General features: G+C 53.3%; 1 protein-coding gene across 3 annotated transcripts in view; it reads left to right on the top strand.

The window, feature by feature from the left end:
- Window positions 1-17,655, top strand: part of Itga11 (integrin subunit alpha 11) — a 98,334-nt gene that overhangs the window by 63,380 nt on the left and 17,299 nt on the right. For all 3 annotated transcript variants that reach the window (XM_004855761.4, XM_087199228.1, XM_087199229.1), the window contains exons 8-15: window positions 3,109-3,253; window positions 3,675-3,840; window positions 5,253-5,323; window positions 11,166-11,310; window positions 11,617-11,765; window positions 14,846-14,986; window positions 15,189-15,392; window positions 16,190-16,320. In XM_004855761.4, the coding sequence (XP_004855818.4) occupies window positions 3,109-3,253; window positions 3,675-3,840; window positions 5,253-5,323; window positions 11,166-11,310; window positions 11,617-11,765; window positions 14,846-14,986; window positions 15,189-15,392; window positions 16,190-16,320 (1,152 nt within the window). The remainder of the gene's footprint in view (window positions 1-3,108; window positions 3,254-3,674; window positions 3,841-5,252; window positions 5,324-11,165; window positions 11,311-11,616; window positions 11,766-14,845; window positions 14,987-15,188; window positions 15,393-16,189; window positions 16,321-17,655) is intronic.

Here is a 17,655-nt window from a genome sequence, read left to right as displayed (position 1 = left end):
AGGAGCTCTCAGGACTGTGGACCCTGATCCTAACTCAGTGGGCACTGGAGAGGAAGGTACCCTGGGAGCTTCCCCTGAGACAAGTGGGAGCCAGGCCAGTGCTAAGCAGAGCAGACGTGACTCGGTGATACGTGCTGAACATCCGTGGCTCACTATGGTTTCTCGCTTGGTGAAACCTGCTGTGAACACAAAGCTCTCACTACTCTCAAGGAATTTATAATCTCATGGGCAAAGGAACAAAGCCAAGTCCCTTTACTCACCACAAAATCCCAACTGAAAATCTGGTAATTCTGCTGATCTTCATGCTGTTACAGATTCGTAGACACACTGTCCTGTTCTTGGTCCTGAAATTTTTCTTCGCTCCATAAAATCTGTCCTTCCCCTGCCATTTGTCTTTCTGCGTGGAGCCTTGTTGCTGGGCCTGACCCTTCAAGGAGGCCACGAAAACATCTAGAATATGGATCGGGCTGACACCCAAGATCTGCTCAAGTGAGCTTTGGGGCCACAGCTCGTGCTAACATGAAGGGGTTTTTTTTTTTTTTTTGGTACCGGTGATTGAACTCAGGACCTTCTGCTTGGGAGGCAGGCGCCGGAGCCACTGAGCTAAATCCCCAGCCCTGAAAGGGTTTTTCTAAGTGCACACATCCAGAATATCATGAGTCGCTAAGTCAGTGGCAGATGGCTTTTCCTCTTTGCTGGTCAAGTGAAGAATTCTGAGCTAACTTAGTCCAGGTCTTGTGAATTCCTCGACATCCGAATCACACACAGCAGCTCCCCAGCAGCGCCCCCCCACACACACACACCTGTCTTCTGATCTTTCATATCTCAAATCTGAGGCTGTCCTCCTGCCTCACCATGGGCCGGATCCACGAGCAGTCGCCCCAGAGTCTGCGAGTCCCATTTAGTTTCGGATCCTTATTGGGAATTCTACCTGCTGGGCCAGAATCCTGGGTGAGACCACATTTGTCCTTCTCAGAACTTCAGGTCTAAGGAGTGTTGGCCACAGGGCAGAAAGGGCCAGTTTCCCATGCTTTAGACCAAGTGGCAGTACCAAGAGCTCCTTTGCCATGTTGAGTGTGACTGGGCCAACCCTGTGTCCCTTGGGCTCAGTGGCTCAACAGATGGGCCACACTCAGGCTCTGGGCAATGGAAACACAGTAAAAAGTAAGAGAAATATTTTCCATGAATCTGATATTGAGTATTTCCCAAAATAGAATCAAAGCAGCCCTGTGGGAAAAGCCAGTACAGTCAGGCTTCCTGACACACAGGTGATGGCCAGCTGTGTGCTCGTTGAGTTACCCTGGCCCCTCGCCTTCTTGGGCCTTAGCAAATGGTGTGCAACTTTTGAAAACTACTGATGCCCAGGCCAGCCCCCTGGAGAGTCTGATCTCGATATTTTTTTAAACTCCCCCAAGAGATCCTAATGTGCAACTGGGATTCTGAGGCACTAACTTAGCTCCCCTAAAAGTCACTAGTGGCTTCTGAACTCCCTTCCTGTGTCCTCCTCACTCCCTCTGTCTGCCCAAAACAGCAAGATCAGGGACCCAAAGGGGGTTTTTTTTCCCCTTAAATTCTTTTATTGGTACATTTTAGGTATACAGTACATTTACATTTATCATTGGGTGCTTGTACCTATACATGATGTATCTTGGTTCTTATTTTTTCCCCATTACCTGTGTGCCCTTCACCCCTCCACCCTTCCCTATTTACATATATTGTTTCCATTTTTTTCCTTTTCTCATAATTTTTCCTTTCCCTTCTTTCCTTTCCCCCTCCCCTCCCACCATCCTTGCCCCTTTGGACCTTTTCCTCCTATTTCAAATTATCAATTATTCATTTTAATCATTTTAATCCTATTTACACTCTCAGTTTCTTACACTAGAGAAACTATTCGGTATTTACACATGTGTGTCTTATTTATTTCACTTAAGAGTATGGCCTCAATATGTATCCATTTAGCTACAAATGTCTCTAGTTTCTCCTTCTTTATGGCTGAGTAGTACTCCATTTTATAAAAATACCAGATCATCTTTATCCAGTTTCCAGTTGATGGGCACTTGGGCTGTTTCCAAGCTTTAGCTATTACAAACTGTGCCTCTATAAACATGGGTGCACATATATCACTGGGATATGATTCTTTTAATTCTTTGGGGAAGATCCCCAGCAGGGGAATAGCTGGGTCAAATGGGACCTCTAGCCCTAGTTCTTTGAGGTATCTCCATGCTGATTTCCACAGTGGTTGCACCAGTCTGCACTCCCACCAACAATGGAGAAGGGTTCCTTTCTCCCCACAACCCCGACGGCATTTGTTATTGGTTGATTTCTTGATAGCAGCCATTCTTTGTGGGGTGAGGTGGAATCTCAGTGTTGTTTTCATCTGCATCTCTCGAATGACCAGTGATGTTGAACATTTTTTCATATGTTTATTTGCTGCTTTTACTTCTTTGTCTGAGAAATGTCTGTTCATTTCAGATGCCCATTTTTGAATTGGGTCTTTGAATTTGGGGGGTTTGATTTTTTTCATTTCTTTATATATTCTAGATAGTAGGCCTTTGTCTGAGGTAGAGCTGCTAAAATTTTTTTCCCACATTGTAGGTTGTCTCTCAGCTCTGTTGGTTGTTTTTCTTGCAGTGCAGAAGCTTTTTAATAAGATGAGATCCCAGTTGTTGATTCTTTGTGTTAGTTCCTGAGCTACTGAGGTTTTGTTCATAAAGTTCCTATGCCAATGTCCAAAGGGGCTTTTTAAAGTTTAAAAATTTGCAGAAGCAGGGTGTGGTGGCACACATTATCCCAGTATCTGGAAGGCTGAGGCAGGAGGATCACCAAAAGTTCAAGGTCTGCCTGGGCTATAGAGTGAGTTCAGAGACAGCCTGAACTACATAGGAAGACACTGTCTCAAAAAACCAAAATAAATTAAATAAAAACATGTAAATCCAAGCCCTACCTGAGCAGCTGGGGAAAGAGCAACCTGCGTGTCACCACTGCTACAGCTTTAAACCAAGGTCCCAAGGTGTCGGCCCATTGTGTTGCCCAAGGAGCCCAGTCCTGGCCTCTGGGGCCTCCCTGTCCTCACCTCCCCCCATGACCCGCTCCTACCCTGGGTTCCAGCTCCGAGGCCTTCCAGAAGGGCGGAAGGAAAGGGGCCAAGAAGGTGATGATCGTCATCACGGACGGGGAGTCCCACGACAGCCAGGACCTGGAGAAGGTGATCCAGCAGAGCGAGAGGGACAACGTGACGAGATACGCTGTGGCCGTAAGTCCTGCTCTCAGGGGCTCGGCCATCGCAGCCCTGGGGGCCCTGGGTGTCTTTGCAGCACAGCCAGGGTCCGGGGCCTCCAAGGGGCCGCTCGTTTCGGCCTCTTCTGCAGCACAAGGTTAAACTCTTCTTTAGCACTGAGCAGGCCTGGCCATAAAAGCTGTGGCCTTGTTTTTTCCTTCCTTAGCCAGGAAGTTTCAGAAACCTCAAAAGCTAGAAAACGCCCCCGAGCCTCACAGCTCCCAGAACCCCGGGGCTTGGTGCTGTCCCTGTGAGAATCTCCCTCAGATGCAGATGGGCACCTCAAGCGGTACTCCTGGCTCCAGCCCACCAGGGCCCCCAGGTCGGGTCACAGGTGTGTTGGGGAGGAGGTCGGGTCATGTCCTGCTTTGCCGTCCCTGCCCCTGTTCCCTGGCAGGTCCTGGGCTACTACAACCGCAGGGGCATCAATCCAGAAACTTTTCTAAATGAAATCAAATACATCGCCAGCGACCCCGACGATAAGCACTTCTTCAATGTCACAGATGAGGCAGCCCTGAAGGACATTGTTGATGCCCTGGGGGAACGGATCTTCAGCCTAGAAGGTGAGCCTTGCAAGACGAGAGGGGCTCCGAGTCCTGGGTTTACCGCAGACAAATTCCAAGGAGGAGTTCCAAGCCCACAGAGCAGAGGTGCTTAGCAAGAGTCCTTGCTTAATCAAGATGCCAACAACGGTGTGTTGCTCCTGCTGGAGGTGGAGGCATGCACTTTACAAACAGCCCCAAAAGGTTGATGTGCTGATAGGCTCTGCATTCTACTCTGAAGGAGGCAGGGCCCCCATGCCTGGCAAGGAGTGGGGTTTGAACCAAGGCTGCCTGATTTGGCAAATATACAGTGCTTGTGAGCCAGGTGTGGTGGTGCATACCTGTAATCCTAGCACTCAGGAGGCTGAGGCAGGAGAACTGCTGCAAGTTTGAAGCCAGCTTGGGCTACATAGTGAGTCCAAGACCAGCCTGAGCTACACAGACTGTCTCAAAAAAAACCAAAAAAAAACATGCCTGTGAAAGGCTCATACTAAAATATTATGCATTGTTTATCTGAAGCTCAGATTGCACCAGGCAACCTGTATTTTCTCTGGCAACCTTAGTTTGAGACACACGGGCCCCACTTCATAGCCTGGAACCCTCAGTTTCCATGTGCCACTTTGTCTTGGTCCACCAGAGCAGCCTTTGCAGGGTTTCTTCCCATTGCCTCACCCCCGGGATCCAAGGTGCATCTTGATGTGCACGGATTTCATGTGCACTGTGCCTTGCTGTCTCGGGTCCTTCCAGCCTGGGCTTTGGACATCTGGGAGGGTTCTAAAAGCATACAGGAGACAGTGTCCCTCAAAGTCTGATTGCACAGGAAATGCCACATGGACAGAGATCAGAATGGCCCACGGAAGCAATGGTAGATGAAGACACAGTGTCAACTTTGACACCCACAGCAGAGCTAAATATCAAAATCAACATCTTCCTCCCCAAATGGTCACCTTGGGTGACCAGAGCATCCTTCCAATGAGCCCTGCTGTGGAGAGGGCCTTTGGGCACACGGGGGCTTCCCTGTGAGGAACTGTGGGGTGACAGGTCTCCCTACTGCTGGTCAGCTTGGTGTTCAGAGCTCTCCGCAGGCAGCTGGTACATAACAGGGATGAACAAAGTGCAACTTCCATCTCTTGCTAAAATGTCCGTGATTTCCATGCATTTTCTCGATTTCCCTACTTCAGCAGTCATTTACGGTGCCTGTTCCCTGTAACCTGACTCGTCCCGTGCCCCTTTCAGAAATGACTACTCAGTGTGCTACCTGGAAAGCGCTAGGTGACAAGGGCAGGGGATGCTGGTGGCCCTGCAGGCCTCAGCCTCAGGGCCCCCTCAAAGGAGACACCCCCCAGGAAGCGGAAGTGTGCACTGAGCTCTGTCTGGTGCTCAGCAGTGAGGCCCTGGGCTAACATCTCACTGTCCTTGTGTCCCTGTTTTAGGCACCAACAAGAACGAAACGTCCTTTGGGCTGGAGATGTCACAGACAGGCTTCTCCTCGCACGTGGTGGAGGTAAGGGGTCCTGCGTGGCTGCCCTCGCGCTACCTCTCGGGTGCGCCCTCTTGCATTCCCCAGCACCCTTGGCTGGTACGGTCATCCCTCCTGGCACAAGTATGTCACCCTCTCCTTTGCTCTTTCCTGGGTCTCTGCCTCCCAGAATCCCCAGTGGGCAGGAAGATGAAAGTCAAAATCTGCAGCTTTTTTACATTCTCTGTCCTAGACCTCTTCAGATGTGAGCAGAGAAACCCCTACTCCCACCCGGAAGGGGCGCTGTGCAGGACACTGATGGGGACATTTCTCTCCGGGGCCAGGGTCCCCTCTAGGCCACAGAACCTGGTGCAAAACTAGGTCTCAGGGCAGGGATTGCATGCACCTTGCCAGCACCATGGTGTTCAAAGTGTCCTAGGCGTGGCGCTTGGGGTGTGGTCCCCGTGTCCATGCTGGAGGGCTTCCAGGGGCTCTGGCTCTGGTAGCTGGCTGTGTGGACCCCAACTTTGCACACTAAGCACTGGATTGCAGGGATCCCATGCGGCCCGGCCTCAGAGGGAGGGGCCCAGGCTTCTCATCTACACTGGTGCCTGGGGCCCTAGGGCTCAGCCCTTCCCTTCCAGCTACAAGTCCATCTTCCCACTGAGATGTCCTTACTCTTCGAGGCGCACAGGGCAGGAGTCCTTGTTCCCAGGATACAGACAAGGAAATCAAATCACAGAGAGGCTAAGTGACCCACTGGAGGAGGATTAGTGAGAAAAACATGAGCACTGGCCCTCCCTTCATACCAAGCCAAACAACTGCTCCCTGAGACAGCAGGGAGCTTGGGGGTCTGAGTCAGAATCCAGATTGGAGCGAGGCGCGCACATACTGTGCCACAGACAGATGGACGGGAGCATTACTCGCACTCAGATATTCCCAAGCTACATCTAGACAGGTACATGTGCCAAGCCCTGAACACAGCGAGATGCAAATGCAGCTGCCTTGGTGCAGGAACAGCCCAGTGCCTGTGCACAGCCCACACACTTCGCCAGGCAATTCCTGCACCCCTTTCCTGCTCCCAGGAGCCCTGCAAGGTCTGTAGGTGGTGATCCATACTGGGTTTGAGGTGGCCGGACCTGCCAGATTTCCAGTGCTTTCTCTGTGCTGGGTAGGGGAGGAGTGGAGTTGGCTTCCCGGCTCCCCAGAACCCCCAGTCCCAGGGAGGGGAACTGGGCAATGGAAGGCAAGAGCATCCACTTGCAAGTCCTGTGCTTTGGCAACTGACTCTGGGGTCCTGGCGGGTCCGAAAATGCAGCAAGGAAATGCAATTTAAGGCAACCAGCATTTGTCAAATGCAACTGAAGCCTCAAAAGGAGTCAAGATTCTTGCCACGAAGAGTCGGGTTGCCAAGAGTCAGGATCAGCAGTCCTGGGCTGCAAGAGCAGGATCAAAGAAAAACTTCAGAAAGCAAAGGAGTGGCACTATTGCGGTAAGCTTTCTGGCACTGTGGCCAGCCATGGAGCTGCTATTTTAGAGCACAGAGGTCGTGACCATCATGGTGACCATCCTGTCCCCAGGCGCCTGGTGCCTCAGCCCTCAGAGGCCCTGAGCAGGTCCGGAGCCAAAGTGAGTGCCTGTCCCAGGCGAGACTGGGGTTCCCTCCCTCCAGATGTGGGCGCCCATGGCCTCTCGAAGCTGCTGCCTGAAAATGTGCCGGAGCCGAAAGCTTCCTGGGCCTGTTCAGTGACATGAGAAGAAAAGGTCCCCACCCTGGGGAGGTGGGGGCAGAGGAAAGGCCCGGCTTCACATCACCTGCTTTCCAGCAAGGACCCAGCCCGTAAGCCAGCAAGGGCAAAAGCAGCGGAAAAGAAGACCTGCACCAGGGCAGAGAGGGGACCCCAGGACATCACCTGGCCACTGCAGAGTCCATGGCCACAGGCCACGGGATGATGACAGAAGCTCAGTGCTACAAGCAGCCACAAATGCTAGTCTTGATGCAGAGAGAAGACAGCATTTTCTGAAAATGACCATCCAGAAGGCTAACGACGGAGTCCTGGTCAAGATTTGGAACAGATTTTTAAGCCCATGGTTCGATGAACATTTGGAAAATGCATGCAAAAGTCATTAAGAGTAGGACCAGCTCTACTGTGCCCACTGCAGTCAGTGAGCTCCCTGTCCAGTTGGATAATCAAGCAGAAGCTTTATGACTGCCAGAAGCATGAGGAAAGGAGCCCTCCCTCCAAAGGGGAAGCAGACGGAAGAGTCTAACTCCGGGGCCTCGAGGGAAGATGCAAAAGAGGAGAGGGGACTGTGAGTAAGTGGTGCCCATTGACCAGCGTGGGCTCCGCATGGGATTTGACATCAACCCTTCTACCCTGAGGTCCATAGGGCAGCCCCAACACCAGGAGCTTTCGGAAGGAGGCAGTAATTTTAGAAGGGTGAATCCTGCCTACCAGTAAAACCTTGGCTCCCACCAAAATGGAAAGGGAGAGCTCATTTTTCTTTTTCTGTAATATATGGGTGTGGGCTCTTTTCTTGCAAGTGATCAAGCCCTGTTCAGGTTTGAAGGAGACCAAGGTCATGGAGCTGCCTGTGTCCCCGGCCTGTGCCTTCCCATAGGCCCTGCTGGTTTATGGATGGCGAAGGCTGCTGGCCGTTATCAAAGGTCCTCAGTAGTTGAGGCCTTAGCAGTGTGATTTTTTTTCCTGTGGGTTTTGCATTTGAACTAGTTTCACATGTCTGATTCAATAAAAAATAAGAAAACCTAGCTGGGCACAGTGATGCACCCAGCCACTCCGGAGGCTGAGGCAGGAGGATTCCAAGTTCAAGCCCACCCACCTGCACAAGGATCACCCGCCCTGCCTCCACCTGGCCCCATAGCTGAGCTTGGCAGAAGCCGAGGCAGGTGGCAGGAAGGGCTGCTGGCATCCGAGTCCTACCTAACCCCGCTGCTGCCCAGCCACGCAGGCTCAGGCAAACCACTTAACCTCTCTGAACTTCAGACTCTGTGAAGATGTCTGATGAATATCCCTAGAAATGAGGGATATTTTCATGAGGTTTGGACCTAAAGGTTCATTTCAGAACTCACCAGTAAATCAAGTGGGGTTTTGTTGAACTCTTCCTAACTCCCCTGCTATGCATCCTCCCCTCCCTCAGTTGGCCCCCTCCCAAGACCCCCAGATAGCCTGTCCTCGCCCACCAGACCTTCTCACCTGTGTGTGGCTACCTGGCTGTGAAATCAGATTCATTTCCTGTGCCCTCAGTCTTCCCCGGACCCCAGAGGGGACCAGGACCAGGTACAGAGCACTGCGCTGAGAATTAAACATGGTGCTACTTACCACAAAAAATATGTTAAAGCTGAGAAACCTGGAGCAGAGAGACAGAGACAGAGGAAGCTACGCAACTCGAGCCGAAGTTGGACCCAGGAGCATCTGAGCCCGAGTCCTGCTCTACCCCCAGCCAGGGTTCTCACCCTAGGCCCTGGCAGTGCTTGCGGGCACTGGGCCCAAACTGGCCCAGCTGGGAGCCACTGCCCAGGACCACACCACCTGGCTTGGGATGTGGCTGCCACGGACTCTGGGAATGTGGTCAGAGAGGGTAAGGGACTTGCCCAAGGCCACAGAGCAAGCCAAATGCCAGGCTGGGATTTTAACCAGGGAGTTAAACTGGGTAGAATAGAAAAATATCCTCATGTTCCTCAAAGTCCAGTCTGGACACTGCCTCTTCCAGTTTCGCTCCTGTCCCTCATTTTATGCCATTTTGTCCCCCAGAGCTGGAGCACCTTTTTCTGAGAGTGGGTTTGCTGGGGACAGGGAGGGCCACATGGCACCAGGGGGTGTGGGGAGGAGTGGGAATGTGAAGGCCACCAGAGGGACCCTCAGGACGTCACAAGCTCATCCTGGCCAAGGGCACCCAGGCACTTTGAGTCTGGAGAAAATCTGAAGAGGTTGGTGGGGAAAGCCAGGCCTGCGGCCAGCCGGGAAACAACTGGGCATCCCACGTGCCACACTTCAGGCTGGTACAGGTCCCCTCAGGGTGGCCTTGCAGCTGCCCAGATGTGGAGCTGCCCGGTGCTGTGGCTCCAACACACCCTTCCCCAGCCCTCTCTGAACCTCAGCTGCTGCTTTGTGGAGATCAGATACTAACTGCTCTGTGCCCTCGGGGGCCCAAATGGGCACTGGATGAGAAAGGGCTGGACAGCCCGGAGCTCGGCCCAAGGGTGAGGGATGTTGGTGCTGACTTCGGACAGCGGGAGTGTTCAAGTCCCTGGCCCAGTCCTGGCTTCCCCAGCTGAGGCCAAGCACAGAACAGGAGGAAGACAGCTGATTAGAAAGCACGATGTTAAACATAACCAAGCATTGGACTTGCCCAAGAGCACTTATTTATGGCTGTGAAAATGCGGCGCTCGGAGTCAGGACCACCCTGGGGAGCTGGTGTTTCTGAACCCTCTGAGAGATCAGCTTGACCCAGGAACCAGCAGGGTGCGGTGACATCACCTGCTGTGTTTTACAAGCTCAAAGCTGGGATCTGACACACTGCCCCACCCCTGGATGGGCCCTCCACGGATGCTGGCCTCCCCGCTAACTCACCCACTTGGGTCTTCCTGTGCCCCACTACCTTGTGGCTTTTTATGCCAGGTTGGTAGAGGGGCAGGAGAAGGGCCCCATGGGGGGCAAAGGGACCCAGGGCTCAGGAGATGACTGTGGACATGGAAACATGAGGATGCCCTCCTGTCTTCCTGGTGGGCAGGAGTCCTTCCAAGCCCTGGGAAACAAGTTCCAGTCCTTGGGGTGTTGGCTGTCACAGATGCGGTCCTGTGTTATCTGTCTAGCCTCATCTCCAGCTACTCCGTCCCCTCACTTCAAGCTCTAGCCCCACCAAACAGCTTTCAGTTCCTCAAAAGCAGACGCCCTGACCTGTTCCAGCCACAGGGCCTTTGCACAAGCTGCTCCTGGCCCTTTTCCTCCCCTCTAGCCCCACTCCCCTCTGGCCCAACCCATCATTCTGGTGCTGGGAAACATCACTTCCTTCCAACTGCTTCCTGAGCCCCATCTCAATCTGAATGAAGCCTTACTGTGATTGCATTTACCACAGTTTGCAGCTATATGTTTCCTTGAATGTTTGTTTAATATCTTTGAGCTCTGGGAGGACAGGGACAATGTCCCCAGCACCAAGCAAGAGCCTGGCAAAGAGCAGGTGCTAGGTGAACTTGTACTGAAGATGAAGGAGTGGGCTTTTTCTTTTTAACTGACCCATGTATATTTAAGGGGTGCAGTGTGGCATTTGGGCCATGTGAACAGGGTGTGGTAATCAGGAGCAGGATTCGCACAGGAAGCCAACCTAGACACCCAAGAGAGATTCAGAAGAAGGTCACAAGGAAGGGCTGACACCCAAAAGGGGTTGGTTGGTTTGGTTGTTTATTTGTTTATTTTTTGAGACAGGGTCTTGCTCTGTACTTCAGGCTCTCCTTGAGCTCACTACATTGCTCAGGCTGGCCTTGAACTCATGGCAATCCTCCTGCCTCAGCCTCCCAAGTGCTGGGATTACAGGTGTCCACCACCACACCCAGCTCCTGAAGGGTTTTGAAGCCCAAGCAGGAGTGCAGGTTTGGTCTTAGATTTGGAGTTTATCCTAGAACAGTGATGGCGATTTTAGAGCTTTCAGTGATAACAAACAGTTGGCTGCAGTTTGTATGCCATAGTTTCACCGCTGCTGTCCTAGAATGTCCCTTTTTTCTAAATTCCCATCCTGGGGACCCAATGCTGGGCCATGTTGAGCTGAGGATGGGCTGGAAGTGAGGGTGCTCCGTAGTGAACCCTAAACACGGCAGCTGCCGGAGGCCTCCCCAGCTGCTGGATCTGACGTGTCCCCTCCCGGGCGCCAGGACGGGATTCTGCTGGGTGCCGTGGGCGCCTACGACTGGAACGGGGCTGTGCTGAAGGAAACGAGCAGCGGCAAGGTGATCCCTCTGCGCGAGTCCTACCTGAAGGAGTTCCCTGAGGAGCTCAAGAACCACGCCTCGTACCTGGGTGAGGCCTGGGGTGCAGGACACAGGGAGCGGGCTGCAGAATGAACGGGGTGCAGGGGGCCAAAGCCATCTCTCCAGCCGGCACATAACAGGCTCCTCATACACAGGGATAGGGAGTGACACTTGGTTCCCCACTCCGAGTGTGCCCATGGGGGTCTTCAGAGCTCCCCGCCCCTGCCAGGGTCACAGCACATGAGGCAGTGTCCCCAGGACAGGTGCCAGACTGGCAGAAAGCCGCACTGTCTGTGTCAAGGCGAGGCTGGCCGAGGTCAGGGCTCAGAGACCAGCCCATTTCCTCCCATGGCAGGGTACACAGTGACGTCGGTCGTGTCCTCCAGGCAGGGGCGGGTGTACGTGGCCGGAGCCCCCCGGTTCAACCACACAGGCAAAGTCATCCTGTTCACCATGCACAACAACCGGAGCCTCAGTATCCGCCAGGCTCTTCGGGGCGAGCAGGTAACGGAGTGCACAGGTCCCTCCCTGTGGGGCGGGCAGTCCCCAGCCCCTGTGTGTGGTCCCCAATGCAGCATACACTTCAGCACTGTGCAGCTGAAGGCATCTTGGCCCAGCATTCATTACTGCCCTGAAACAGCCCCAAGCCTGGAAAACTGGGGGGAATTCTCACCTCCATGTCCTGGTCCTCTTGCCTTTGGGCACTGGCCGAACCCCTGCTGCCGCTGCCAGCTTCCTCCAGCCCTTTGCTGCAGGCAGCATCTGGTTATGGCACCCAGACCTGGCTGCTGGGGCCCTGAGACATCCCGAGGCAGTCACACCTGCCAGTCACCTTCCTGCTGCCAGGGGGGTCTACTCGCAGCAAGGCCCCATGGGGCTCTTCGGGTGCCAGCTCCTCCCCTTTCCCTGGAATGGTGTCAATGCAGAGTGGGCACAATGCCACTGCCCCACCTGGGTGTGGTAGGCAACCAGATAGTGACACAAAGAGTCTTGTGTTGGGCAGTCATGAATGCAAATAGGAAAGCCAAGATAAAGAAAGGGTCAGAAGCCAGGCTTGGTGGTGCATACCTGTAATCCTTGTGCTCTGGGAGGCTGAGGCAGGAGCATGACAACTTAATGACTTAGTTAGATTCTGTCTCAAAATAAAAAAAATTGTTAAAGGGCTGGGGATGGAGCTCAGTGCAAAGGCCCTGGGTTTAGTCCCCAGTGCCAAAACGGAAAAGGTTAGAAATCACTGCAGTAGCCAAGAAATCTTTGGTCCTGGGAAGCTACATGGCTTTTCCAAGATATATAGCAGGTTCACAGCTGGAGCAAGTGAAGGGTCCAGGCCTGGGATGGGCTCTCTGGCACTATGCCCCCTCCTGACCCCTGCGTCCCCAACCCAGGCCTTACTTCTCCTGAGTGGCCATGGCCCCAGCGCCCTGGGCCTGAGCTGAGCCCTGTCCAGGGCTTTACCTGCCTGCCTTTCCCAGCTCGCCTGCTCTGCGCCCTCACCCACCACTATGAGGCCTCGCTCCTCCCTGGGGGGCCTAAGTCCTACAGCTCCTCTCCCACCCCTGGGGCCACCACTACCTCCTCCCTGCCTGCCTGGCTGCCTGGCTGCCCCAGGCCAGCTCCCTGGAGAACAAGGGCCAGACCTTGAGTGCTAGAGGGAATTTGCTGATGAATTTATGACATTTTTTCAGCCCAGTTCGACCCCAACATCCGAATCAGAAACCACAGTGCTAAAGGCAGCTGAATTAAATGGATTCCAAGTCACTGTGACCCACATAGGCGAGGCCACGGATTTAGACCAGCATCTCCCTCCCTCCCTACTTGCTCTGTCTGCCTCTTAATTACTCCACGTAGACCATCTCTCCTGCTTCCCACTCCGGGCTTATCAGCTGCTCTTTCCCTCGCCTGTATTTTGATCTTCCTTCACAGGTCAAAGCTTTTAACACTTGAATGTAACTTTCATCTGAAAACACCCCGTGCCAGGACAAGGTGGGGAAGGTGATTCTGGGGGCCTGGGGGTCAGACAGGGCCTGGCAGAGATCAGCCTCTGACTTTGGACAGCAACCCGGGTTCTGGGAGTTCAGGTTCCTCCTCTATAAAATGAGGCAGCCTGACTCTGGGGATAGCTCAAGAAGGGAAGAGCACTTGCCTAGTGTGTGAGGCTCTGAATTTGATCCCCAGCAAAAAAAATAAAAATAAATGAAATGGGACAACTATGAGTCCTGTGCGAGGGCCTCACACAAGCTAACCAAGGGCCTGTCCACAGGCAGGGGCCTCCCCCTTCCCTATGCGACCCAAAAGCACATATGCAGTCCCTCTTGGGTGCCACACATGATGCCCAGGTCCCGTGAGGCTCCCGGGCAGAGAGCAGATGCTGGAGGGAGGATGTGGGGTCTGGGTGCATCAGGGAGGGGCACCCAGGGCAGGGAGTGGGTGGGGAAGCCAGGGACGGCATAAAGGGAAGTGATACTTCTGCTGAGACCTGAAGGGTAGGGGGGCAGGGGAGAGGATGCACCCAGGAAGCTGTGCAGTGGGAAGCTCAGGCCTAGCTGGGGCCTGGGCCTTGTGATGAAAAGGAACAGTGGGTAGACAGCAGCTGGGCCACAGTACTGGGAGCAGGAATGGGACAGAGGCCAGGGAGGGGACAGGCCTGCAGCATCACACTGAAGAGTTTAGCCCTTTATCCCAAACACAAGCACACAGCACGGACGCAGCCTAGTGCCTGGGGACCAACCCATGGCGTTTAGAGGGACCTCTGAGAGGCGCCACACCCAGGGGGCAGTCAGAGGCAGATGGGGTGGTGACCGAGGCCAGGAGGGACTTGCTGGTAGCTCTGCAGGTGGGAGAGGTGGAGGGAGCTGGGACCGGGGGACCTTCAGGTTTGTGATGAGGTGAGTGGGTGCCCACACCTGGGTAGGGAGCCCTGCACCCACACCCGGAGAGGACACAGTGAGTGTCAGCAGCCAGGGAGGAACTGTCATTCGCCACCCAAGTCCCAAGTCAGATCTGTGACAGTAAAGTTTAAAAGCCAGTGACAGAAGCTTGATTAGGTACAGCAGGGATCCTGCTGTAGGAAAAAAAAAACCATCATGGAGAAAAGGCTCGTGATACACTGTTGATTTACAACTCAGTACATACGCTGTGAGTAGAGTACAATCCCAATTTACAAAACTAAAAACATACACAGGCATGAACTGGCAACACGGCTCAGGAGAAAGGCTGGAAGAGAATACTCCAGAACAATCATGGTGGTTATATCTGAACACTGGGGCGAGGGGTAACTTTCATTTTCTTCCTTATACTTTTTTTTGGTATTTTCCTTCTTTGTCATTACAGTATATCACTTCCTGATAGAATAAATGGCCAAAAGTCAAGTCAAATAATGGGAATAAAGAAGATTAGGACAGGGGAGAGAAGAGAGAGCCAATAGGAGAGAAGGGGACAAGGACACAAAGCAGGGGAGACTGAAGTGGGGAGACAAAGGCAGGGTCTGAGAAGGGGGACCCACTGGGACCCTAATCCTGAGTCTGAGCCAAGGGCCATGGGTGTGAGGAAGCAGCCCGGCCACTCCTGTCCCCTCTTGTGCACAGATAGGCTCCTACTTCGGGAGTGAGATCACCTCTGTGGACCTGGACGATGACGGGGTGACCGATGTCCTGCTGGTGGGGGCGCCCATGTACTTCAGCGAGGGCCGAGAGCGCGGCAAGGTGTACGTGTACACCCTGAGACAGGTACTGCCGGCGCAGGGCCCTGGGCTGGCCTGGGTAGGCACCAGGGGGCCTGGTTCCTACAGAGGCTGGTGCCTGCCTGCAGGAGGCAGGCCTGGGACTCAGGGGGCCTCTCTGGCACTGGGTTTGGGGAGTGGGTAGGGACCCCGGAGCCCTCACCCAGCCGCCTGAGCCCTTCCTTTCTCGGCTGTGTGTGGTTTTGCAGAGCCGGTTTGTTTATAACGGGATGCTGAAGGATTCCCACAGTTACCAGAACAGCCGCTTTGGTGCATCCATCGCCTCCGTTCGGGATCTTAATCAGGACTCCTACAACGACGTGGTGGTGGGCGCCCCGCTGGAGGACGGCCACCAAGGAGTCATCTACATCTTTCATGGCTCCCAGGGCGGCATCCTGAAGACACCCAAGCAGGTGCGGCTCTGGAAGGGGCAAAGGACTGGGTGGCCTTGAGCCTGTGTGCCAGCTCCACTCGCCTGAGTGGCAGCTGTGAACTGGTGTATTGCATCTTCCCACACTCCCCTAGCAGCCTCTCTCAGTCACCTTTGTCCTCCCAATGTCAACCACGAGGACAAATCCAGGCCCTGAACCTCACCCCACCCGGCCCCACCCTGGCATCTGTGCAACTCTTTGATGACATGCACCTTGCTGCCCTCAAGGTGGGTTGCACTCAACCCATCTCAGATCCTGTCCCCCTGCAGGATCATCATTTTGCCACATATTTTATTAGTAAAATACTGTGATAAATATACTAAGCTTTGAGATGCTGGTGGGTGACCTGCCAGGTAACATAATGTATAAACACTTTGTGGAGACTTTTTTTTTTTTTTTTTGGCAATACTGAGGACTGAACCAGAGCCTTCACATTGAGCTATGTCCCCAGCCCTTTTTTTAAGTATAAATTTTATTTTGAGACAGGTTCACTAAGCTTGTATGATGCCCAGGCTGGGCTCGAACCTGCCATCCTCCTGCCTCAGCCTCCAGAGTGCTAGACTTACAGGCCTGCGCCACCATGCCCAGCTGGGCACTCATTTAAGACAACATATTTTAATCCAAAAGAAGAGCTTCTGAGGTGCCATGAAGGCCAGGACAAGACAGTTTTTGGTGGCTTCAAGCAGGCTGTCCTGGGCTCCCACTATGTGTGTCCTCCCTGCCCAGGCTGCTGCCTGCCCCTCCCACACACAAGGCCCCGCCTCCCCCTCTCCCTGCAGAGAATTGCTGCTTCCGAGCTGGCTCCCGGCCTCCAGTACTTCGGCTGCAGCATCCATGGGCAACTGGACCTCAATGAGGACGGGCTCGTGGACCTGGCGGTGGGCACGCTGGGCAACGCGGTGATTCTGTGGTGGGTCCCCATCGTCCCTGCTCGGGCTCTCCAGAGGGTCACCATGGGGACAGGGTGTAAAGGACTTGCTTCGGGATCTCTGTCCCTTGTCTTTAACCACTGTCAGCCAAACAAACCCTGCTCTTCTGTTTCCCAACCGCAGCTTTCCTTCTCATGGGGTCCTTGTAAGCGATCTTGAAGTCCAAGTCTCTTCCGAGTGATTTCTGGGACTTCAGACCAACTGAGCATGCAAAAGCCCTCGGACTTTGTCTAAAAGCTCTGGCTTCAGGGTATTCCTTCCGCTCGGCTTTGCAAGTGCTTCAAGGGATACACGGGACACCTTTTCCTCAGTCGGGAGGACCTTTCCCTGTGCCCAGGTGTGGGGCACTGTGTATAGGATTCAGAGAGTTCTGTCCTCCAAACCCCTCTTTTTTTTTTTTTTTCCCAGTACCGGGGATCAAACTCAGGACCTTGCACTTGCAAGGCAGGCAGAGTGCCACTGAGCTAAATCCCTGACCCTGAACCCCTTTTGTTTGGTATTTTCTGATCTCCATTTCAACGCTTTCTATAAGCTCATGTATTTTACCATGCATCATCTTCTACTTTTTGAGAAAAAACAAAGTTATTTTCAGCCTTTCTTGTATGTTGACAAGATATATTTCATCATAAATATAGTACCTTAGAGAAAATTTGTAAAATAAGGAAAAACTCACTCAATACTTCTTCACCACTAGTGTTTTGTCATGTTTCCTCCCAACCTTTCTGCCTGCATTTAATTTTATATAGATGTGATCATAATCATATAATTTTTAAAAGGCATAAACAGAGATAGCATATAGCTTCACAGGGCAAATCAAGAAGGGGTGGAAAAGGCGGGAGTGCTGGCGCTCACCTGTAAGCCCAGCTCTGGGAGGCTGAGGCAGGAGGATGGCAAGTTCAAGCCTAGCCTGGGCAAAAAGGAAAACGGAAAAAGGGGCTGAGGATGTAACTCAGTGTGAAAGCCTTGGGTTAAATCCCCAGTACTGCAAAAAATAAAATAAAGGGAGAGGTGGATGTGTTTCTGTCCTGGAATACATTATGATCCAATCAGGAAATGTGCCTGTGCAGGTTCCCCGGGACACAGCCTGAAGAATAGGACAGGTATCCACAGCTGGGCGGGGACAGGTGCGGCACATGAACCCTTCACAGGAAATGAGGTCCCGCGTGCACAGACTCCCGGGGCATCTGTCACAGGAAGGACTCGTCATGCTCCGGCTTTCGATGTCTGTGCCGCCCACCTGGTGACGCAGTGGAGAGCCAGGGCCTCTGGGGAGACAATGGGCAGAGCCAGTGCCTCTTCCCGTTAAATCTTCGCTG

This window comes from Heterocephalus glaber, unplaced genomic scaffold (assembly GCF_053883595.1).
Source record: "Heterocephalus glaber isolate CG9 unplaced genomic scaffold, H.glaber_assembly_v1.0 deba00001689, whole genome shotgun sequence".
Classification (NCBI taxonomy): domain Eukaryota; kingdom Metazoa; phylum Chordata; class Mammalia; order Rodentia; family Bathyergidae; genus Heterocephalus; species Heterocephalus glaber.
Note: the sequence above shows the minus strand (reverse complement) of the source record. Positions and strands in the feature narration are given on the sequence as shown.